This window comes from Schistocerca gregaria, chromosome 4 (genome assembly GCF_023897955.1).
Source record: "Schistocerca gregaria isolate iqSchGreg1 chromosome 4, iqSchGreg1.2, whole genome shotgun sequence".
Lineage (NCBI taxonomy): Eukaryota > Metazoa > Arthropoda > Insecta > Orthoptera > Acrididae > Schistocerca > Schistocerca gregaria.
In genome coordinates, this window is record NC_064923.1 from 715,294,575 (window position 1) to 715,320,483 (window position 25,909).

Genomic DNA, 25,909 nt, shown 5'->3' on the forward strand with positions numbered 1-25,909 from the left:
TTTGATTCTGGCTCATAATTGTGTACCCAGGTTTCATCACAAGTTAAAAGTTTGTTGAGGAAGTACTCACCTTCGCTTTCATAACGTTCATTTAGCTCTATGCACACTCTCAACCATGTTTCCTTGTGTAGCTGCGTCAACTCCTTTGGGATCCATCTTGCACATTCTTTGTGGTACTTCAGCTTGTTACAGATAATGTTATGAACTATACCAGTACTAACTTGAACATTATCCACTATCATTTCCACAGTCACATGGCAGTCGGCACGAATAATGTCTTCAATTCGACTTTCAGGTGAGAGAGTTGAAACTACAACTGGTCGGCCATAACGGTGCTCGGCAGTCACTGAGTTGCGACAATATTTGAACTTCTCTACCCACATGTAAAAATCTGCACCATTCAAACAACGTTCACCATAAGCTTTAGACATCCTACAGTATATATTAACTGGTTTCTCGCCTTCAGCAAGTAAAAAACGAATAACAGAACGTTGTTCAACTCGCCATCTTCAAATGTATTTTTGAGGTTATAAACAAAACAGTGTTGATACATCAGCTGATCAGGGCTCATCCCAGTGATGCCAACTTAAAGATATAAAAGTACTAAACTTGCCCTATTAACATTTTTTTCTCTAGACGAATTTGTCTCTTTAATTATTAAATGACTCTCGTATAATCGAACAATTTCTCTTTTGATACGATATGGATTCATGATTTAATTAGTTTATTATCAAAATAACTTACATAAAAACGAGAGAGATCGTAACAGTATGTAAACTAGGCAACCAAGTTACTAAAGCCAATTCCTTCAAATTATACTATATTTGTCTACTTAATTTTACCGCCCTTGCGTAACGTCAAATGTCAATTGTTTACAGTTTCTTATTCGAAGAGTTCATGTGATCTGTATTTTACTTCCATACAGTGCTGCGATTCAGATATGCTTTTCCAGGAATCTATTCCTCAACTTCGAATTAATATTTGATACCAACGTATGTCTTTGCGGCGCCTGCGCCTGCTCCTGCAGGTCTCATTTCCTCCAGCCATCTTTTCTAACCTCCATTCCTAGATAGGAGAACGTTACCGTTTCTCCTTCTACTGGCGTTTTCCCAACCCTGATGTTAAGAACGCCACACTTCTCCTTACTGTTTAAGCTTTTACGTCTTTGTTTCTCTTACAGATAATCCGCTTCAGGTATCTAATATTCCGCACTCCTATCCCAACAATGCCAGTTTCGTTTTTCCTGATAACAACATCCTTCTGAGTAGTCCCCGTCCGGAGATCCAAACTGGAGGCTATTTCATTTCGGCATATTTTTCACAAGATGAAGCTACCACTGTTTAAGCATACAGTGGAGCAGCATGCCCAGGGGAAAAGTAACAGCTCTAGTTTCCCCTGGCTTTACCCCTCAGTAGCATAACCACGTTGACTGAAGTTTCAACACCATATCAGTCAATCATTCAGGCTGCTGCACTTACAGCTACTGGAAAAGATGGTGCCTTTCTTAAGGAACCATAGGCCTAAACTAGTCTGCCCTTTCCACAGATATCCCCCCTCGCCTCCTCAGTGTGGTTGGACCTAAAATAAACGCGCAAGTTCTAGTTAGTTATCTATTTTCGTGAGTCGTTAGTGGAGAAATTTGCAAGAACTTGCACTTACAATTTTCTTATGGTCCATTTGTGCAGAGATGTGATGTTTAATATGTGTTAGACTGTGCACAAATAGCTACACAGAGGAAAACTGTAAGGGCACGTTCTTCCAAATTTCGGCACTAACTACATATAAAAATTTCGCACGTTTTTAATATATTGAAATGAAGTCAACAAAGTAAAGCAGTACCTCGCACATTTAAAACATTACTTGAAAATGACATAGTACAAAGAGAAAACAGCTTAAAAATAGGAATCATTTCCCGAAACGCGTCGTGCAAAATATGAATAAAAGAAATGCGTGACTTCTAGCAGAAAAGTTATGTGTAAAAAAAAAAAAAAAACATCGTTTTCACAAAAAAAACATCGTTTTCACAGTCTCAGGCTTTCAAAACACCATTAACTAACAAAATCAGAAAATCCTTTTTTAAGTAATTGTAATACATAAGAATGACCATTAATCCAATTCTAGCGTGATCAGCCACAAATGACATCGGTAAAGTAGGCCTACAACTATAGTCCCACTGTACGTAACTGTAATCTTTAGGATGAACTGTCAAAATAATGGAAGCTAATTCATTTCGTTACTTGTGTAGCTAGTAATTTATATAAAGTGAAATTAGCTAACTGTGTGCTTTCAGGTAGATGTTATGCTCCAAAGTCACATGGAAGATATTGGTATTACTCCAGAACAATTCGAAGAAGCTTGCGGTCAGAGGAATATCGGAAAAGTGAACTTCCATGAGGTCTGAGCTTCGTAAAGAACAGTAACTCTCAAATAATATATACAATCATAATGTAGATCTGTAAGATGGAAGAGACGTTCACGTTTCTGTTTTAGAGCCTTTTTGAACAAGTGTGGGCTGCCAACGACTACGAAATCTTCAAACGAATGATGATACAGAAGAATTTGGAGTTACAATTACAAGCATTGGAGATGATTCAGCAAAAATACGGTATCACTCCACAATCGTATTTACCCGATGACGAAACAAAATTGCCTGCAGAGGAAGCACAAATCATGGAAGAGGTTTTGAAGTAAGTGTTCCGATGGGTTTCTTGTCTTGTTAATTCTGGCTCTAACTTTCATTTTTATGGCAATCCTTAATGTTACTTTAACGGTACTGTGTTACTCCTTGACAGTATATCGTAAGGCTTTTCAATGGTTGAGTCAACTTTAATTAAATATTGAAGTATCGGATGCCTTGAATAGCAAAATTTAAAAAAAAAATTCTATTACATCTAGTGAAAAAATGTAATAAGCTATTAAAATATTTATGATCATATTATGAACTATAGACAGGCTACTGTAATGGCGAGGTGACATGGATCAGGATACGTATGTCCAGCTTCCACTATAATAGAAGAAACGTCAGTAAATTTGATTTACATGTTGCCTGTCATCGTAAGTTACAGATTTGCCGCTGATATATTCGATTTTAATTATGCGTGTGATTTTTTTATAAAAAATGTATTAATTTACAAATAACCGAGCCCCTCCTGGAACCATACAACAGTAAAACAAACTGTAAGGGTATTAATAATAACTTTGTTACATCACATCAAAAACCTTGTTAAGATCATAAAAGAAGATAAGAGTTTAATGTCCTGACTACTACACTACTGGCCATTAAAACTGCTACACCACGAAGATGACGTGCTGCAGACGCGAAATTTAACCGACAGGAATAAGATGCTGTGAAGTGCAAATGATTAGCTTTTCAGAGCATTCACACAAGGTTGGCGCCGGTGGCGACACCTACAACGTGCTGACATGAGGAACGTTTCCAACCGAGTTCTCATACACAAACAGCAGCTGACCGGCGTTGCCTGGTGAAACGTTGTTGTGATGCCTCGTGTAAGGAGGAGAAGGTCGTACCGTCACGTTTCCGACTTTGATAAAGGTCGGATTGTAGCCTATCGCGATTGCGGATTATCGTATCGCGACATTGCTGCTCGCGTTGGTCGAGATCCAATGATTGTTAGCAGAATATGGAATCGGCGGGTTCGGGAGGGTAATACGGAACGCCGTGTTGGATCCCAACGGCCTCGTATCACTAGCAGTCGAGATAACAGGCATCTTATCGGCATGGCTGTAACGGATCGTGCAGCCACGTCTCGATCCCTGAGTCGACAGATGGGGACATTTGCATGACAACAACCATCTGCACGAACAGTTCGACGACGTTTGCAGGAGCATGGACTATCAGCTCGGAGACCATGACTGCGGTTACCCTTGACGCTGCAGCACAGACAGGAGCGCCTGCGATGGTGAACTCAACAACGAACTTGGGTGCACAAATGACAAAACGTCATTTTTCGGATGAATCCAGGTTCGGTTTACAGTATCAGGATGGTCGCATCCGTGTTTGGCGACATCGCGGTGAACGCACATAGTAAGCGTGTATTCGTCATCGCCATGCTGGCGTATCATCCGGCGTGATGGTATGGGGTGCCATTGGTTACACGTCTCGGTCACCTCTTGTTAGCATTTACAAGTCTTTGAACAGTGGACGTTACATTTCAGATGTGTTACGACCCGTGGCTCTACCGGTCATTCGATCCCTGCGAAACCCTACATTTCAGCAGGATAATGCACGACAGCATGTTGCAGGTCCTGTACGGGCCTTTCTGGATACAGAAAATGTTGGACTGCTGCCCTGGCCAGCACATTCTCCAGATCTCTCACCAATTGAAAACGTCTGGTCAATGGTGGCCGGGCAGCTGGTTCGTCACAATACACCGGTCACTACTCTTGATGAACTGTGGTATCGTGTTGAAGCTGCATGGGCAGCTGTACCTGTACACGCCATCCAAACTCTGTTTGACTCAATGCCTAGGCGTATTAGGGCCGTTATTACGGCCAGAAGTGGTTGTTCTGGGGACTGATTTCTCAGGATCTACGCACCCAAATTGTGTGAAAGTATAATCACATGTCAGTTCTAGTATATTTGTCCAATGGATACCTGTCTATCATCTGCATTTCTTCTTGGTATAGCAATTCTAATGGCTAGTAGTGTAGATACAACTAGATAGAACACAAAATCGGGTTTGGAAAGGACGCTGAAGTAATTCTGCAGTGCCATCTCCGCATTTTGCTGAAGCGACATGGTCGAAAGAACAGACATCACTTTTTGATGCAGCAGCTGCATACATACTGAGGTAATAAAAGCCATGGGATATCTCATGACGTCGTGTCGGACTTGCTTTTGACTGGCGTAGTGCAGCAACTCGACGTGACATGGACTCCAGAAGTCGTTGTATGTCCCCTCCAGAAATATTGAGACGTGCTGCCTCTACAGCCGTCTAAATTGCGAAGTGTTGGCCGTGCAGGATTTTGTGCACGAACTAACCTCTTGATTATGCCGCATAAATGTTCCATGGATTTATGTCCTGCGAGCTGGGTGGCCAAATCATGTTCGAACTGTGCTGATTGTTCTTCATACCAATCACAAACAGTTGTTGCTCGGTGGCATGGCACATTGTCATCCATAGAATTAGCCTGCTGTTTGGGAATATGCCGGCCGCGGTGGTCTCGCGGTTCTAGGCGCGCAGTCCGGAACCGTGCAACTGCTACGGTCGCAGATTCGAATCCTGCCTCGGGCATGGATATGTGTGATCTCCTTAGGTTAGTTAGGTTTAAGTAGTTCTACGTTCTAGGGGACTAATGACCACAGAAGTTGAGTCCCATAGTGCTCAGAGCCATTTGAACCATTTGTTTGGGAATATGAAGTACTTGAAAGGCTGCAGATTGCAAACGGTCTCCAAGTAGCCGAACATAACCATTTCAAGTCAATGATCGGTACAGTTTGATCACAGGACCCTGTCCATTCCATTTAAAACGAATTATGGAGCCATCGCAAGCTTGCACAGTGCCGTGTTGGAAACTTGGGTCCATTGCTTCGAGGGGTCTGCGCCACCTTCAAACCCAACCATCAGCTCTTACCAGCTCCAACTGAGACTCATCTGACCGGGCCACGGGTTTTCAGCTGTCTAGGGCCCAACCGATTTGGTCACGAGTCCAGAAGAGGCGCTGAAGGAGATGTGCTGTTAGCAGAGGCACCTGGCGTCGGTCGTCTGCTGCCATAATCCAATGACGTCAAATTTCGCCGCACTGTCCTAACAGATACGTTCGTTGTACGTCCCACATTGATTTCAGCGGTGTTGCTTGTCTATTAGCACTAACAATTCTACGCAAACGCCGCTGCTCTCGGTCGTTAAGTGAAGGGCGTCGAACACTGCGTTGCCAGTGGTGAGAGGTAACGCCTTAAATGTGGTATTCACGGCACACTCTTGGCACTATGGAGCTTGGAATGTTGAATTACTTAACGATTTCCGAAATGGAACGTCACTGTGCCTACCTCCAACTACCATTGCACATTGAAAGTCTGTTAATTCCCGTTGTGAGGCCATCATGACTTCGTACACTTTTTTACATGAATCACCTGAGTACAAATGACGGTTCCATCAATGCACTGCTATTTTAGAACTTGTGTCATCGATATTACCGCCATCTGTATGTATGCATATCACTATCTCGTGACTTTCTCACTTGAGTGTATACATGATGTAAGAGAACTTCAGACATCAGCCGTAGTCGAGCACTGAAATAAATCCTATGGCGACAAGTAAAAATTTGTGCCAGATCGACGCTCGAACTCGGATCTCTCGCTTTACGCAACCGGTCAACTTAACCACTTCGGCTATCCAAGCAAGCTTTCCGTCCATTCGAAATTCTCAACTGTCGCAAACTACAAGTATAGCGTCCACTGTCCATTATCCTCATTGGCCACAGCTTCCATCTGATTCCCGCAAGAGTGCAGAGCAAGCGCGCCTCTGCACTGGACATATCGTTATTTGCTGTCAGATCTGATATACACTCCTGGAAATGGAAAAAAGAACACATTGACACCGGTGTGTCAGACCCACCATACTTGCTCCGGACACTGCGAGAGGGCTGTACAAGCAATGATCACATGCACGGCACAGCGTACCCACCAGCAACCGCGGTGTTGGCCGTCGAATGGCGCTAGCTGCGCAGCATTTGTGCACCGCCGCCGTCAGTGTCAGCCAGTTTGCCGTGGCATACGGAGCTCCATCGCAGTCTTTAACACTGGTAGCATGCCGCGACAGCGTGGACGTGAACCGTATGTGCAGTTGACGGACTTTGAGCGAGGGCGTATAGTGGGCATGCGGGAGGCCGGGTGGACGTACCGCCGAATTGCTCAACACGTGGGGCGTGAGGTCTCCACAGTACATCGATGTTGTCGCCAGTGGTCGGCGGAAGGTGCACGTACCCGTCGACCTGGGACTGGACCGCAGCGACGCACGGATGCACGCCAAGACCGTAGGATCCTATGCAGTGCCGTAGGGGCCGCACCGCCACTTCCCAGCAAATTAGGGACACTGTTGCTCCTGGGGTATCGGCGAGGACCATTCGCAACCGTCTCCATGAAGTTGGGCTACGGTCCCGCACACCGTTAGGCCGTCTTCCGCTCACGCCCCAACATCGTGCAGCCCGCCTCCAGTGGTGTCGCGACAGGCGTGAATGGAGGGACGAATGGAGACGTGTCGTCTTCAGCGATGATAGTCGCTTCTGCCTTGGTGCCAATAATGGTCGTATGCATGTTTGGCGCCGTGCAGGTGAGCGCCACAATCAGGACTGCATACGACCGAGGCACACAGGGCCAACACCCAGCATCATGGTGTGGGGCCGTACACCTCTGGTGCTCGTCGAGGAGACACTGAATGGTGCACGGTACAACCAAACCGTCATCGAACCCATCGTTCTACCATTCCTAGACCGGCAAGGGAACTTGCTGTTCCAACAGGACAATGCACATCCGCATGTATCCCGTGCCACCCAACGTGCTCTAGAAGATGTAAGTCAACTACCCTGGCCAGCAAGATCTCCGTATCTGTCCCCCATTGAGCATGTTTGGGACTGGATGAAGTGTCGTCTCACGCGGTCTGCACGTCCAGCACGAACGCTGGTCCAGGTGGAAATGGCATGGCAAGCCGTTCCACAGGACTACATCCAGTATCTCTACGATCGTCTCCATAGGAGAATAGCAGCCTGAATTGCTGCGAAAGGTGGATATACACTGTACTAGTGCCGACATTGTGCATGCTCTGTTGCCTGTGTCTATGTGCCTGTGGTTCTGTCAGTGTGATCATGTGATGTATCTGACCCCAGGAATGTGTCAATAAAGTTTCCCCTTCCTGGGACAATGAATTCACGGTGTTCTTATTTGAATTTCTAGGAGTATATATATATATATATATATATATATATATATATATATATATATATATATATATTGTCTCTACTTTCTGAAAGAAAGGTAATATATAGTATATATATGCGCCTTGACGGTTCTAACAATACCATAACTTGCAAAGTAGATTAGAAATCAGATTAATAATGTTGCTCACGCAGCATATGTTCGCTTTATCGGGCAACAACAAAGTTATTGACTGTGGATGGTATCTTCAGAACGGAAATAATGAAGTCACTGTAAAAATTCATTAATTTTGGCACTTATCTTGAATGGATTCCCACGTAGATTTCGTCGAAGTTGTTATGGCTTATCTTATTGATTCTAGTGTGATTCCACTTTGACTGCTAGAAGGTCCAGCAATATTTGAAGACCTAACAAATGAGTTTTTCAGGAACTTCATAATGATCAAACAATCCTAGATCAGAACAATGGTATGGTAGAAATAATTTTTGACTTGGTGTTCACGAACCACATTTTTGTTAAACTTCTTGTAAATTCACATATACTTCTTAATTGTCACATCATCAAGAAAACAGTTTTGTATCAATCTTCATATATTTCATTTACACTTTAACCAAACACAAGACTTGACTGTTCTTTTACAAAGCGAAATAACAACTTAACTTCTGAAAAGTGAAACAAAGACTGCTCTGTGCGCATTCGCGCCAAAACGGTTACAGAGTCAAAGATTATGACAGTCTCACAGAAACGAATACACACAAGAACCATATCACTGTAATATATCGATACATCGGAGTACCTATACATTGATAAAACGGTTACAGAGTCAAAGATTATGACAGTCTCACAGAAAGGAATACACACAAGAACCATATCACTGTAATATATCGATACATCGGAGTACCTAAACATTAATAAAACCAAATGTGAATATTGTCACAAATATATGTCTGTAACTTCGCAGGAAAGTAGTACGACGTTACTGGTATCGAGAACTGGGGTTAAAGAGCCGTAATGGTCACGTAAGTAAAGAACCATTACACGGTGAATAACGATACCTTCAGCGCGGATGCACACTACGTCCGAATGCCTGCGTGAATCAAGTGAAGCTGCGTGCAGTGAGAGTAGCGGACATTTGACGATACATATAAAGTGTGCAGTAAGTGGAGAATTTGGGTTGGGTGGAAAGCGTGAACGGATAGCCGATCGGTTCAGGCGACTGCTCGCGTAAAGCGGGAAATTTGGGGTCGATACCCGGTCGGCACAAATTTTCACTGTCGCCATTGGATTGTGGCTGAGGTCTGAATTTCTCTTCTGTATCTAGTTGGGCGGACGGGGATTTGAACCTGAATGCGAGTGAAGTGCGTTAGCAACTTTGCCACCTGACTGTGTGTCCTTTTAAATCCATACAGACAGAATAGTATATTCCAGGGCAGGTGGAGCAACGAAGTGTTGACTGCTACCTAGCAACAAATTTTGATTTCGGAGATGGATAATTTAGAACTACTTACCTCTATATTCGTTATTTTATGTTTTTATGTGGCACCCAAGTTACTTGTTTTAGTTTAATACAACTTATTCTTTTATTTGCTGCTCCTCTTGGGTCTAATCATACAAACGATCGCAGGTATGCTGGTGGTGGAGAATTTTTTTTAAGCAATTTAACATTAAGAGAAATTTTAGAATTATTCTTTCACGGGTTTTGCACTGCAACTGTAAAAGGTATTCATGGCATCTCTGAGTTACCTCAGTTACGCCAGAAGATACAGTAACTTCTGTGAGAATTGTGAATCCGCGTGGCCGAGCGGTGCTAGGCGCTTCAGTCTGGAACCACGCCGCTGCTGCGGTCGCAGGTTCCAATCCTGCCTCTGGCATGGATGTGTGTGTTGTACTTACGTTAGTTAGGTTTAAGTAGCTCTTAGTTCTAGGCGACTGATGGCCTCAGAAGTTAAGTCCCGTAGGGCTCGGAGCCATTTGAACCCTTTTTTTCTGAATCCGGAAAGAAAGGTCGGAATGAATCCAAATTTTTCAGGAAGCACGAAACAGCATGCCAGCAGTAAATGATTACGTTTACACCTAGATGTTATCCTCTCGACTATCCAGAAAGATCAACGCGATGCCAAGGCGAGCTAATGAAGTGGTTTCAAATAAAGCAGCAACGTGAAAGGTACTACCAACACCGCTTGAGGACATTAAATTGCGGAAAAGAAGAATGTGAGTGAATTCGGACTATGGAAAACTTGTTACAGCAAATATCGCATCAATAAATATTTATTACTGCCGATTGCTTTCGACAGCTGAAACTGTCATCTTATGGTCTTCAAAAATTTTTGGTTATAAATCATATTCCATGATGAGTTTATCATTCATGCCACGCCATACGACATTATGTCATTATGTTACAATGATAATGTAAAATGGTGCAAGGTGTTCGAAGTTCTAAGAAAAATTGAAGTAAGAAACCGGGAAAGACGGGTGATACACAATATATACAAGAACCAAGAGGGAACAATAAGAGTGGAAGACCATGAAGAAAGTTCTTGGATTAAAAAGAGTGTAAGACAGGGACGTGGTCTTTCTCCCCTCCTATTCAATCTAAATATCAAACAAACAATGACGGAAGTAAAAGAAAGGATCTAGAGTGGGCTTAAGATACAGAGTGAAAGCCTACCAATGACAAGCGTCTGCTGATGATATTGCTATTCTCAGTGAAGTGAAGACGAATTGCAGGATCTGTTCAACGGAATGAACAGTTCAGTGAGTACAGAATATGGACTGAGAATAAATTGGAAAAGACAAAATTAATGAGAAATATCAAAAATGAAAAAACCGTGAAACGTAACGTGAATATCGATGATTACAAAGTAGACGAAGTTGAGAAATTCTGCTACTTTGAAAACAAAAGTAACCCATAATGGAGGAAGCAAGGGGGACTCAAAAGCAGACTAGAAAAGGCAACAAATACATTACTGACCAAGAGAATCTACTAGCATCCAACATGGGCTTAATTTGAAGAGGAAATTTTGAGAGTGTATCCTTGGAGCACAACATTGTATGGTACTGAAACATGCACTGTAACTAAACCAAACTAAAGTCATCCCGAACAGGCCATGAAGGCCCAAAGGTACCGACCGGCCTCCGTGTCATCATCAGACCACAGGCGTCACTGGATGCGGCTATGAAGGGGCTCTCCCGGCCGTATGTCAGTCTCCGAGACCGGAGCCGCTACTTCTCAATCAAGTAGCTCCTCAACATGCACTGTGCGGAGCCCAAAGAGGAAAAGAATCAAAGCGTTTGAGATGTGAGGTACGGAACAATGTGGAAAATTTGGCGGGCTGATAAGGTAAGGAATGAGGACGTTCTCCACAGAATCGGCGATGGAAGTAATATATGGATAACATTGACAAGACTAAGGAACAGGATAGTAGGACATCTGTTAAGGAATAACTTCCATGGTACTGGAGGGAGCTGCAGAGGGTAAGAAATGTATAGAAACACAGAAATTGTAAACATCCAGCGAATAATTGAGGAAATAGGTTGCAAGTGCTGCTCTGAAATGAAATGGATGGCACAGAGGAGGAATTCATTGCAGGCCACATCAATCCAGTGAGAAAAAAAAAAAAAGAAAAACGCCGCAATGTGATATTCTGGATGGACGAGGAAGTTTTTAGTTTCTCTGATTAGAGCCAGAGCCAGAGCAGAGATCAAAGTACAGGCAACATCTAGACTGGAATGAAAACCCGGAAAAACAGTCAATATTTTAAATACACTCCTCGAAATGGAAAAAAGAACACATTGGCACCGGTGTGTCAGACCCACCATACTTGCTCCGGACACTGCGAGAGGGCTGTACAAGCAATGATCACACGCACGGCACACCGGACACACCAGGAACCGCGGTGTTGGCCGTCGAATGGCGCTAGCTGCGCAGCATTTGTGCACCGCCGCCGTCAGTGTCAGCCAGTTTGCCGTGGCATACGGAGCTCCATCGCAGTCTTTAACACTGGTAGCATGCAGCGACAGCGTGAACCGTATGTGCAGTTGACGGACTTTGAGCGAGGGCGTATAGTGGGCATGCGGGAGGCCGGGTGGACGTACCGCCGAATTGCTCAACACGTGGGGCGTGAGGTCTCCATAGTACATCGATGTTGTCGCCAGTGGTCGGCAGAAGGTGCACGTGCCTGTCGACGTTGGACCGGACCGCAGCGACGCACGGATGCACGCCAAGACCGTAGGATCCTATGCAGTGCCGTAGGGGCCGCACAGCCACTTCCCAGCAAATTAAGGACACTGTTGCTCCTGGGGTATCGGCGAGGACCATTCGCAACCGTCTCCATGAGGATGGGCTACGGTCCCGCACACCGTTAGGTCGTCTTCCGCTCACGCCCCAACATCGTGCAGCCCGCCTCCAGTGGTGTCGCGACAGGCGTGAATGGAAGGACGAATGGACACGTGTCGTCTTCAGCGATGAGAGTCGCTTCTGCCTTGGTGCCAATGATGGTCGTATGTGTGTTTGGCGCCGTGCAGGTGAGCGCCACAATCAGGACTGCATACGACCGAGGCACACAGGGCCAACACCCAGCATCATGGTGTGGGGAGCGATCTCCTACACTGGCCGTACACCTCTGGTGCTCGTTGAGGAGACACTGAATAGTGCACGGTACAACCAAACCGTCATCGAACCCATCGTTCTACCATTCCTAGACCGGCAAGGGAACTTGCTGTTCCAACAGGACAATGCACGTCCGAATGTGTCCCGTGCCACCCAACGTGCTCTAGAAGGTGTAAGTCAACTACCCTGGCCAGCAAGATCTCCGTATCTGTCCCCCATTGAGCATGTTTGGGACAGGATGAAGCGTCTTCTCACGCGGTCTGCACGTCCAGCACGAACGCTGGTCCAACTGAGGCGCCAGGTGGAAATGGCATGGCAAGCCGTTCCACAGGACTACATCCAGCATCTCTACGATCGTCTCCATGGGAGAATAGCAGCCTGCATTGCTGCGAAAGGTGGATATACACTGTACTAGTGCCGACATTGAGCATGCTCTGTTGCCTGTGTCTATGTGCCTGTGGTTCTGTCAGTGTGATCATGTGATGTATCTGACCCCAGGAATGTGTCAATAAAGTTTCCCCTTCCTGGGACAATGAATTCACGGTGTTCTTATTTCAATTTCCAGGAGTGTAGCATTGGCACACTATGGAGTCGAATGCTAGACACCACCCCAGGTGGACGACAAAGGTACCGATGGATCAGGGTGATCTCATGGAGAAGGGATTTCCACAGCTTAGTTCTCAGTTTGGCAGGTAATAGGTCTCAAGGTGGGACAGCGATGCTACATCCATAGAGATGACTACAGTGCATAATGCAACAGCTAGCCTAGCTTGCAGGACTTATCTGCTGTGGGCTGCTGTTATCTCACAGCCTTTGTAGATGAGAAGATTTTGGTACTTCCCACCACCACGTCCCCTAGAGGCCTAGCTAATAGTACCTGGTGAGCTGCTGAACTATTATAAACCCGGAAGAGCACAGTAGCTTAACAGATCTATATTCTGATGACAATGTCTAATTAACATTTTTGGGTGTTTGACAGATGCTCACCACCACAATCTCCTCCAAGCCATCCTTGCAACACAGAGGCCACAACTCTGGGCCTCTGTAGTACTGTAGGTATGCGGAGGAGTAGAAATGTGGTGTCAGAGTGTGCAAATTTTCGCTCACTATGTATATGCCCTTTTTGCTACAGGTGTGTATTGTACGGAAGAAGTTGTTCAAATGTGTGTGAAATCTTATGGGACTTAACTGCTAAGGCCATCAGTCCCTAAGCTTACACACTACAAACACACACACCCATGCCGAGGGAGGACTTGATCCTCCGCCGGTACGGGAGAACAACTGTTTGTACCCTCCTGTATGAGCCCAAGTTTTTTCTAATTTTGGCATTGTTGCTATTATGGAGATTGCACATTGAAAGCAACAGTATGTTATTTGACCCATTTTTGCTCAGATGCTCCTGGAGTATTGTAAGGAAGCTTCGCCATCGTACACTGTGTCTCTCTTGTACTATTCTCGTGCTGATTTAAACAAACACATCAAGTCTTGTAGCTTTCCCTGGAATCCAATCCACAGCTTATGTACCAATCTGCACACCCGTCGCCCCTCTGAACCAATGGCCAGCAATGAGATTCAGTCCGCGTCAGGAAACCTTCTACATCTACATACATATCTACATCTACCTCTACATCCACACTCCGCAAGCCACCTGACGGTGTGTGGCGTAGGTATTTTGAGTATCTCTATCGGTTCTCCCTTCTATTCCAGTCTCCTATTGTTCGTGGAAAGAAAGATTGTCGGTATGCCTCTGTGTGGGCTCTAATCTCTCTGATTTTATCCTCATGGTCTCTTCGCGAGATATACGTGGGAGGGAGCAATATACTGCTTGACTCCTCGGTGAAGGAAACTTCAACAAAAGCCCGTACCGAGATACTGAGCGTATCTCTTGCAGAGTCTTCCACTCGAGTTTATCTATCATTTCCGTAACGCTTTCCCGATTAATAGATGATCCTGTAACGAAGTGCGCTGCTCTCCGCTGGATCTTTTCTATCTCTTCTATTAACCCTATCTGGTACGGATCCCACACTGATGTGCAGTATTCAAGCAGTGGGCGCACAAGTGTAGTGTAACCTACTTCCTTTGTTTTCGGATTGCATTTCCTTAGGATTCTTCCAGTGAATATCAGTCTGGCCTCTGCTTTACCGACGATTAATTTTATATGGTCATTCCATTTTAAATCACTCCTAATGCCTACTCCCAGATAATTTATGGAATTAACTGCTTGCAGTTGCTGACCTGCTATATTGTAGCTAAATGATAAAGGATATTTATTTCTGTGTATTCGCAGCACATTACACTTGTCTACATTGAGATTCAATTGCCATTCCCTGCACCGTGTGTCAATTCGCTGCAGATCCTCCTGCATTTCAGTACAATTTTCCATTGTTACAACCTCTCGATATACCACAGCATCATCTGCAAAAAGCCTCAGTGAACTTCCGATGTTATCGACAAGGTCATTTATGTATAGTGTGAATAGCAACGGTCCTAAGACACTCTCCTGTGGCACACCTGAAATCACTCTTACTTCTGAAGACTCCTCTCCATTGAGAATGACATGCTGCGTTCTGTTATCTAGGGACTCTTCAATACAATCACACAATTGGTCTGATAGTCCATATGCTCTTACTTTGTTCACTAAACGACTGTGGGGAATTGTATCAAACGCCTTGCAGAAGACAAGAAACACGGCATCTACCTGTGTGTCTATGACCCTCTGAGTCTCGTGGACGAATAGTGCGAGCTGGGTTTCACTCGATCGTCTTTTTCGAAACTCATGCTTGTTCCTACAGAGTAGATTTCTAGTCTCCAGAAAAGTCGTGTTCCAAAATTCTACAACTGATCGAGGTTAGAGATATAGGTCTATAGTTCTGCACATCTTTTCGACGTCCCTTCTTGAAAACGGGGATGACCTGTGCCCTTTTCCAATCTTTTGGAACGCTACGCTCTTCTGGAGACCTAAGGTACACCGCTGCAAGAAGGGGGGCAAGTTCCTTCGCGTACTCTGTGTAAAATCGAACTGGTATCCCATCGGGTCCAGCGGCCTTTCCTCTTTTGAGCGATTTTAATTGTTTTTCTATCCCTCTGTCATCTATTTCGATATCTACCATTTTGTCATCTGTGTGGCAATATAGAGAAGGAAGTACAGTGCAGTCTTCCACTGTGAAACAACTTTGGAAAAAGACATTTAGTATTTCGGCCTTTAGTCTGTCATGCTCCGTTTCAGCCGTGAACATCACGGTTCGAATATAATGAATTTCCTTGAGACAAAGAAGTTGCTGTCCATGCATCAGCACACCTTTAGAAAGCATCGCTCCTGCGAAACGCAACTCACCCTTTTTTCACATGATATCTTGCGAACCACAGATGAAGGATGTCAGACGGATGCCATATTCCTTGATTTCCGGAAATCGTTTGACTCGGTGCCCCACTGCAGACTCCTAACTAAGATATGAGCATATGGGATTGGTTCTCAAATATGAGAGTGGCTCGAAGACTTCTTAAGTAATAGAACCCAGTACGTTGTCCTCGATGGTGAGTGTTCATCGGAGGTGAGGGTATCATCTGGAGTGCCCCAGGGAAGTATGGTAGGTCCGCTGTTGTTTTCTGTCTACATAAATGATCTTTTGGATAGGGTGGATAGCAATGTGCGGCTGTTTGCTGATGAAAGTATGGTGTTCATAAAGGTGTCGTTGTTCAGTGACTGTAGGAGGATACAAGATGACTTGGACAAGATTTGTGATTGCTGTAAAGAATGGCAGCTAACTCTAAATATAGATAAATGCAAATTAATACAGATGAATAGGAAAAAGAACCCAGTAATGTTTGAATACTCCATTAGTAGTGTAGCGCTTGACACAGTCACGTCGATTTAATATTTGGGCGTAACATTGCAGAGCGATATGAAGTGGGACAAGCTTGTAATGGCAGTTGTGCGGAAGGCGGATAGTCGTCTTCGGTTCATTGGTAGAATTTTGGGAAGATGTGGTTCATCTGTAAAGGAGACCGCTTATAAAACACTAATACGACCTATTCTTGAGTACTGCTCGAGCGTTTGGGATCCCTATCAGGTCGGATTGAGGGAGGACATAGAAGCAATTCAGAGGCGGGCTGCCAGATTTGTTACTGGTAGGTTTGATCATCACGCGAGTGTTACGGAAATGCTTCAGGAAGTCAGGTGGGAGTCTCTAGAGGAAAGGAGGCGTTCTTTTCGTGAATCACTACTGAGGAAATTTAGAGAACCAGCATTTGAGGCTGACTGCAGCACAATTTTACTGCCGCCAACTTATATTTCGCGGAATGACCACTTAGATAAGAAAGATTAGGGCTCGTACAGAAGTATATAGGCAGTCATTTTTCCCTCGTTCTGCTTGAGAGTGGAACAGGGAGAGAAGATGTTAGTTATGGTACGAGGTACCCTCCGCCACACATCGTACGGTGCATTGTGGAGTATGTATGTAGATGTAAATCGCTGGAGAGGGATAACCGATCTTCTCCAGGCTGTGACCTGGCCGTACTTAAGCGTCGCTGAGATTTTATTCCTTGTTGTCTGCAACAGCACTCTCTAATGCTTGGCAAAATAGAAGGTGTCTGTACCGTCTCTGCCGCCATGTGCTAGTAAACCTCATCCCATCCACAATTCCTATCACTGTGTCTCACTGTGTGGAGGTAACTTCTGATGTGATACGCACTGCAGCTGCATGCAGTACTCTGGTCTTGTGATACCTTCCATACAGCCTTTGAAGGCAAAAACGCAGCCGGCCGCGGTGGCTGAGCGGTTCTAGGCGCTTCAGTCTGGAACCGCGGGACCAATACGGTCGCATGTTCGAATCCTGCCTCGGGCGTGGATGTGTGTGACGTCCTTAGGTTAGTTAGATTTAAGTAGTTCTAAGTTCCAGGGGACTGATAACCTCAGATGTTAAGTCCCGTAGTGCTCAGAGCCATTTGCTGCCATACAGTTCTGATCTTTGTTCCGCCACACGAAACAATCGTCCTGTCGGCAGGAAGACGGTGGAAGAGTACAAGACGGCCAGCGCCATTGCCGACGAGGGGACGCGCGAGCTGGAGCAGAGCCTCATATCGGAGGAGCGGCAGCGCCTGGAAGCGGAGTGCCGCCGCGAGAAGAGCCTGCTGCAGTCGGCCATCCTGCAGACCGCGGGTACGTGTCGCGCGGGGACACCGACGCCGACACAGACGTGTCCTGCCAATAAAAGCTAACGTTCCAAATCTTTTCAGAAGCAGACGCCGAGCTACCAGAGGCGGACCGGGCACCTGCTGCCGAATCCATCAGCAATACTGCGGTAGTGGTAAGTGGCCATTGGCGCCTTGCTCTGCCCTCTTCTGGTGAGAACTGTAAGAGAGGAAACTGTTAGGATATCCAGCACTAATGTAATAAGAAAGCACTCATATTCGCTAATAATCTCACCAGTTAAAATATGCCATTTGGTCAAAAGTACCAGGTGATCAAAAAGTCAGTATAAATTTGAAAACTGAATAAGTCACGAAATAATGTAGATAGAGAGGTACAAATTGACACACATGCTTGGAATGACTTGGGGTTTTATTAGAAAAAAAAAACGCACACACAAAAGTTCACAAAATGTCCGACAGATGGCGCTTCATCTGATCAGAATAGCAATAATTAGCATAACAAAGTAAGACAGAGCAAAGATGATGTTCTTTACAGGAAATGCTCAATATGTCCACCATCATTCCTCAACAATAGCTGTAGTCGAGCAATAATGTTGTGAACAGCACTGTAAAGCATGTCCGGAGTTATGGTGAGGCATTGGCGTCAGATGTTGTCTTTCAGCATCCCTAGAGATGTCGGTCGATCACGATACACTTGCGACTTCAGGTAACCCCAAAGCCAATAATCGCACAGACTGAGGTCTGGGGACCTGGGAGGCCAAGCATGAAGAAAGTGGCGGCTGTGCACACGATCATCATCAAACCACGCGCGCAAGAGGTCTTTCACCCGTCTAGCAATACTTTGACTTTGTTTTTTTTCTGGTTCTAATAAAACCACATGTCATTCCAAGCATGTATGTCAATTTTTACCCCTCTATCTACATTATTCTGTGGTTTATTAAGCTTTCAAATTTATACTGACTTTTTGATCACCCGGTATATGGATACGCATTAATGTCGGGACTTGGAATAGACAGAGTATTCAAACTGTCTACTTGGAATCTCCGCAATCTAAAAGATAAAGAACTACAACTAAAAATGAACTAAATACACAAAATATTGACATGGCCATCAGAACAGAAACCAAAAAGAAATCAAGAGGTTCAACAACAGTAAACGGGTATGACATTATCTACAGCGGAATCCCTCAAAAGGAAAGGCCCTGTGCTAGAGGTGAAGCTCTGTGGAAGAAAAGTTTCACAAACAAAACACTTACTTACACCTTCATCATTGAATTGTGGTCAGAATAAAGACATCAAGAGGTTATATCTGTCGGTAATTGTACTTCCCAGAAGAAGGACGGGATGATAACTCTGAAGAGTTCTATGATATCTTGCAAAGAAAAAAGATAAACAAAAATGATTATTTGACAATAGCAGGAGATTTAAATACAAGGGTGGGTAACACCCACGTTGCTAATGTCGTTGATTCAGGAGGGGAAAACATAATACAGTAATGGATGTAGGTAGAAGGCGATCTCATTGGATAACAAGCTAAGTATAACAAACATATTCTTTAGGCATAAACAGATTCTCAAATATAACTGGCCAACTAGAGGCTCTGCCACAATTATAGACTACATAACTGCAAATAATAGGACTTGCTCTTTAGAGCAAGACACAGGGATCATCACATGGCTCTTCACATCATTTCTTGCTCGTCTCAAAAATAAAACTACTAAAAAATGAAATAAATAATACCTTCTGTGTCCACAAATAACAGTACAAATACAGTTTTCGGAACACAAGATGTCATAAAACTTCAAAAGATTACATTGTTACAAGCGGGAACATCCATCCTCACTCAGTGCTAGGTGTTAAGACTTAAACTCTGCCAATGTAGGGAGTCATCACAGCCTGCTCATGGCAAAAATCTGATTGCATGTTGGAAGGCACAAGATTGCTAAAGCACCAACCTAAAAGAAAGAAAAAATTAACAATGAGTCATTATGGAATGAATCTACAAAACTTTTATGTCAGAAGCGACTGACAGAGAAAATAAAAGAGAAACCCGTTAAGGAGAGGATAACGTAGATCAACCTAGGAGAAAATTAAAGAAAGTACTGATGCAGCAGCTCAAGAAGCGTGGGTACAAGTATATTAGAAGACAAGAGAGGAAAACAAACGGAACACCATGATTTCGCTAAAATGTAGAAGAAATTTGCAAAGAAAGAGGTGTAACTACTTGTAATATAAAACACACAAAACATAAGAGTCTTATGAAGATTACAAAAGAAGTCGTAATGAGACAAAATCGCTAGTGAATACTTTTAAACAGGTACACTGGGAAACATTTTCTAAAAATGTAGATCATGACTTCTGTGGGTTGCAGAAACAAGTTTGGCGAATTATACTACAGCAGAGGAAAGAGTTAGTTATACGAAATTTTGAAAGTGAATGATGTAAATTAGGAATCATGGGTTAAATACTTAACAAAGTTGTATAAAGGTAAAAAGTCACCAGAAAACTAAGAGAGATCAGATATCAGTATACAAGTAAATGATGATGTAATTGTTTCACATGAAGAGGCAGAAGAATCTTTAAATCCGTGGAGAATAGGAAGTTTTTCTATTCGTCTGTAAAGAATTCGTGTTAGTATTTTGCAGCCATGACATTAAAATGATAGTTTGGTAATTTTCACACCTGTCAACACTTGCTTTCTTTGGGACTGGAATTATTATATTCTTCTTGAAGTCTGAGGGTATTTCGCCTGTCTCATACATCATGCTCGGCAGATGTTAGAGTTTTGTCAGGGCTGGATCTCCCAAAGTTATCAGTAGTTCTAATGGAATGTTGTCTACTCCCAGGGCCTTGTTTCGACTTAGGTCTTTCAGTGCTCTGTCAAACTCTTCTCACAGTATCATATCTCCCATTTCATCTTCATCCACACTCTCTCCCCAAGAACATCGCCCTATACTCTTTCCACCTTTCTGCTTTCGCTTCTTTGCTTAGAACTGGGTTTCCAGCTGAGCTCTTGATATTCATACATGTGGTTCTCTTTTCTCCAAAGGTCTCTTTAATTTTCCTGTAGGCAGTATCTATCTTACCCCTAGTGATACACGCCTCCGCATCCTTACATTTGTCCTCTAGCCATCCCAGCTTAGCCATTTTGCACCTCCTGTGGATCTCATTTTTGAGACGTTTGTATTCCTTTTTGCCTGCTTCATTTACTGCATTTTTGTATTTTCTCCTTTCATCAATTAAATATCTCTTCTGTTACCCAAGGATTTCTATTAGCCCTCGTCTTGTTACCTACTTGATCCTCTGCTGCCTTCACTATTTCATTGCGTACGTCGAAGGAGCAACGAAATGCATGATGCATAGAATGGAAGGACTAGTCGAATGAATACAGAATATGGATTAAGAGTAAAGGACAAAGGTGATGAGATGTTCCAGAAATGAGAATAGCAAGAAAATTCACATCGAAATTGGGGATGAACGAGTAGGAGAAGTTAAGTAAATCTGCTACCTAGGCAGCAAAATAACCCATGATGAACGGAGAACATAAAAAGCAGACTAGAATCGGCAAAAAGGGCAATCATGGCCAAGACAAGTCTACTAGTATCGAACATAAGTCAGTTTTAGGAAAAAAAATTCTGAGAATGTATGTGCGGAACACAGCTTTGAATGGCAGTGAAACATGGACTGAGGGAAAACTGGAAAAGAAGAGAATCAAAGCATTTGAGATTTGGTGCTACTGAAGAATGTTGAAAATTATGTGGATGGATAATGTAAGGAAGGAAGAGGTTCTGCGAGGAATCGACGAGAGAAGAAATATATGGAAATCTCTGACAAGAAGAATGGACAGGATGGTAGGAGATGTGTTAAGATATCAGGGAATAACTTCCATGGCACTAGGGGGAACTGTAGAGAGTACAAACTGTATGGGAAGACAGAGATTGGAACACATCCAGCATATAATTGAGCACGTAGGGAGAAAGTGCTACTCTGAGTCGAAAACGTTGGGACAGGAGAGGAATCCGTGATGGGCTGCATCATAGCAGCCAGATAGAACGTTGGCACAACAGTGGGCTTTCAGTTCGTGTTGTCGCGTAATAAGCACAGGGTAGAAATATCTAAGGAGTGAGCATGGCGTATCGCGCAAGTCGCCGAAGTCAAACTGGGATTGTTACGTGACTTTCTTGTAATGCTGTTCGTTTGAATTTCATGCAAAGAACGAAACTTTAAGATTACACGTCTTTGTCCTGTTTTTACGCATTTGTTTATTAACAACACCAATGACGAATAATTGTGGCAGTTATGGATGCAAATCTAAACTCTTTAAAGGAGCAAAAGGTAGACAATAAATACTGTAGGACAATTTATATGTCTGCATGGACACATATTTACGAGACGAGTGTTAGGTAAGTTCGGTAGTGTGAGAAATGTGCTGGCAATCAATCCGTCATGGGCGTAGTACATTTCGAGCAATGCTCATCAGATTATATTTATATCTCAAAATTTCGTTATACAGATAGCCAAAGCTTATTTAATGTAGTAAGGATAGGAGACCTGGTACTAGTACTATAACATGGATAATGATTACAGATTGTTAATATTTTAGTTTCCCTAAGAATGAAGAGGAATAAAATAATGTATCATGAAGTATAAACTGAAGAATTTCGCCTCTAAGGTATTTCAGCGTGGAATAAATTACTGCGTGGCTGCTTTCAGTTTTGAAGTTATTCATGATATTTTCACTTTGGCATACTAGAAGGCCAATTCACTTTGCCGCGGCAGCGTAATAGAGAGTCAATCATATGTTACAGTAAAAAACATTAAAAATAGCAGAGCATATCGCTTTTTTTCATATTTAAAAACAATGGAGACACCTGAGTCTGATACACTTGTTACAAACAATTGAAATGCCATTTCGTTTTTGTTCAAAAATGGTTCCAATGGCTCTGAGCACTATGGGACTTAACATCTGAGGTCATCAGTCACCTTAAACTTAGAACTACTTTAACCTATCTAACCTAAGGACATCATAAACATCCATGCCCGAGGCAGGATTCGAACCTGCCACCGTAACAGTCGCGCGGTTCCGGACTGAAGCGCATAGAACTGATTGGCCACCGCGGCTGGCTCCGTTTTGGTCTTCAAAGACTTAAGACAAGTCAAGTTCATTCGCGATCTTGAATGCAAATGGTTAAGATGCCTATGAATGGTGTTTACAAAGCGTACGATAAATTTGGGCTGGGTCTGTCTGTACTAAAGGGCACTAAAAATCTGCAGAGCGCTTACAGCAAACCTTGCGTCATACCATACTGTCGTGAGTTCTTAGGCAATATAAGTTGGCGCCAACGAATCAAGTCTGAGCATCTTAACCACGTGGGTATTCTTATTCTGTGGTAATAAGTATCTAATTACCAGAGGTTATCGGTAGTCGTTTCAAGAATTATTTTGGCATGCTTGCGTGGTAATAGAGCTAAAGCCGGGTTCACACACGCAACGAAAGTATCGCCACAAGTCAGGTCATTCTGGAGTGGCGCTGTCAGCTATCGTTCACACAGGACGCCACAAATTCTTCGTAATTGCGCAGTTAGCAAAATGGCGTCACCTGTCTCAGCTGAAATGATTCGGGCCTGCGTTAATGCTGTTGCGCAAATTTTGGCATTAGAACTGAGCGAAAAGTTAACAACAAAGAAACGAAAACGAAATGGACCTGTAAGTGGCTATCGCGCAAAAATTATATGGGAGCAACAAATACACTCATAAAAGAATTAACATTCGAAGATAAAAATTAATTCGTAAACCATTTTCGGATGTCGAAGACGAATTTCGAGTATTTGTTGAGCTGTGTATCAAGCTCTATTCAAAGATCGGATACACACATGAGAGATGCAATCCCTGCTCGTGTGAAACTTCAAGTAACTCTTCGATATTTGGCAAGTGGTGATCCCATGTCATCTCTCCAGTACACCTACCATGTCCCGAAAAATACTATTCCAGTATTCTTGTGCGAGGTGCTGGATGGACAGTGTCTTGAAAAAAGGGTATAAGATGAACATCAACAAAAGCAAAACAAGGATAATGGAATGTAGTCGAATTAAGTCAGGTGATGCTCAGGGAATTAGTTTAGGAAATGAGACACTTAAAGTAGTAAAGGAGTTTTGCTATTTGGGGAGCAAAATAACTGATGATGGTCGAAGTAAAGAGGATATAAAATGTAGAATGGCAATGGCAAGGAAAGCGTTTCTGAAGAAGAGAAATTTGTTAACATCGAGTATGGATTTAAATGTCAGGAAGTCGTTTCTGAAAGTGTTTGCATGGAGTGTAGCCATGTATGGATGTGAAACGTGGACAATAAATAGCTTAGACAAGAAGAGAATAGAAGCTTTCGAAATGTGGTGCTACAGAAGAATGCTGAAGATTAGATGGGTAGATCACATAACTAATGAGGAGGTATTGAACAGAATTGGGGAGAAGAGGAGACTGTGGCACAACTTGACAAGAAGAAGGGATCGGTTGGTAGGACATGTTCTGAGGCATTGAGCGATCACCAAATTAGTATTGGAGGGCCACGTGGAGGGTAAAAACCGTAGAGGGAGACCAAGAGATGAATACACTAAGCACATTCAGAAGGATGTAGGCTGCAGCAAGTACTGGGAGATGAAGAAGCTTGCACAGGATAGAGTAGCATGGAGAGCTGCATCAAACCAGTCTCAGGACTGAAGACCAAACACAAAAAAAATCAGTTCCAGGTACATATTAACGCATACTGTTTACTATTTCAATTAATGCAGCATCTCTCAAATTTCTGTCTTTGTATGATTGGCTTTTGTGGTTCCAAAGGCATTCTCGTTCTTGATACACCTCCAAGAATCTGATAATTGTCGATGTTGACCACTTTTTTGACGTATTAATAGCAAACGCACAAACAAATGTACTATCTGCGAACGAATACGTACTAGAAAGGTTTGAATCCAGCCGCGAGGTAGCAATCGATGACGTTATTCGATTGTGGAGAAGGCAAAATGGCGCAACAAAGTAGAGCCAAGGTCAACTTTTTGTGGCATGACAAAAGTTGTGCTCCTTAAATGGCGCCACCGAAGACTAGGAGTTCACACATGCAACTACAAAGCTACCGTAGTTCGCCATTAGCAGTGGCGATACTTTTGTTGCCTGTGTGAACCCGGCTTAACTCGCTGTACGATGCCGCACAGGAGCCCTCGCCGCAGCCGTCTGCACCGGCGCTGGACGAGGTGGACGCGGAGGAGGTGGCGCGCCGCCAGCAGTACCTGCGCGCGCAGCGGGACAAGCTGCTGCTGCTCAAGAAGCAGGAGCGCGAGAAGAAGCTGCGCGCCGCCGCGGCCGGCAGCGCCGAGCGGCCAAGGTCCGCGCGGGCCGCCAGGGCGGCGCTCTCGTCGGGTGGCGCCAGCGGCGCGGCTGACGTCGACAAGGCCGGAGGCGCAGACAGCGCCAACCTGCAGGTGCGCCGCGCGCTGGCGCGCAGGCTCAAGTCCGAGGTGGTGGGCGCGCCCTAGGGCCGCGGCCGGCAGCCGCCCTAACTCACTAATGCGTGGCTCCATTTCTTTCAAAATGCGTAAAAGTTTAATTCTTTGAAACATGATCAGCCACATGTGAAGACACGGATTTTAGCGAGGTGCATCACAGACAAGGTGTGTATAAAATAGAATCGCTGTTCAAGCGACAAAATTTGCGTAAAAACTCCTGTACTTAAACCATTATAAGTTTCAGTTACTCTTGATGGCCCCTGGTATCTGTATAGTCAGAAACTTACTGGCAGATTAAAACTGTGTGCCAGACCGAGACTCGAACTCGGAACCTTTTCCTTTCGCAGGTGAGTGCTCTACCATCTGAGCTACCCAAGCATGACTCGTGCCCCGTATTCACAGCTTAACTTCTGCCAGAACCTCGTCTCCTTCTTTCCAAACTTTACAGAAGCTCTCGTGCGAACCTTGCAGAACTAGCACTCCTGTAAGAAAGAATATTGCGGAGACATGGCTTAGCCAAAGCCTGGGGGATATTTCCAGAAACATCCCCCAGGCTGTGTCTGTGCAATATCCTTTCTTTCTGGAGTTCTAGTTCTTCATGGTTCGCACGAGAGCTTCTGTAAAGTTTGGAAAGAAGGAGAAGAGGCAGTGGCAGAAGTAAAGCTGTGAGTACGGTGAAAGACAAAGGTCCTGAGTTCGAATCTCATTCCGGCACACCCTTTTAATCTGCCACGAAATTTCATATCAGTGCACTCTCTGC

At 44.0% G+C, this 25,909-nt stretch overlaps 1 protein-coding gene across 1 annotated transcript in view; it reads left to right on the forward strand.

Annotated features, from left to right (window-relative positions):
* Window positions 1–25,909, forward strand: part of LOC126267524 (cilia- and flagella-associated protein 36) — a 96,064-nt gene that overhangs the window by 67,609 nt on the left and 2,546 nt on the right. The window contains exons 3-7 of the mRNA XM_049972827.1: window positions 2,291–2,395; window positions 2,491–2,687; window positions 17,507–17,661; window positions 17,739–17,809; window positions 24,859–25,909. The exon at window positions 24,859–25,909 is cut by the window's right edge and continues 2,546 nt beyond it. Coding sequence (XP_049828784.1) covers window positions 2,291–2,395; window positions 2,491–2,687; window positions 17,507–17,661; window positions 17,739–17,809; window positions 24,859–25,179 — 849 coding nt within the window. The 3' untranslated portion in view covers window positions 25,180–25,909. The remainder of the gene's footprint in view (window positions 1–2,290; window positions 2,396–2,490; window positions 2,688–17,506; window positions 17,662–17,738; window positions 17,810–24,858) is intronic.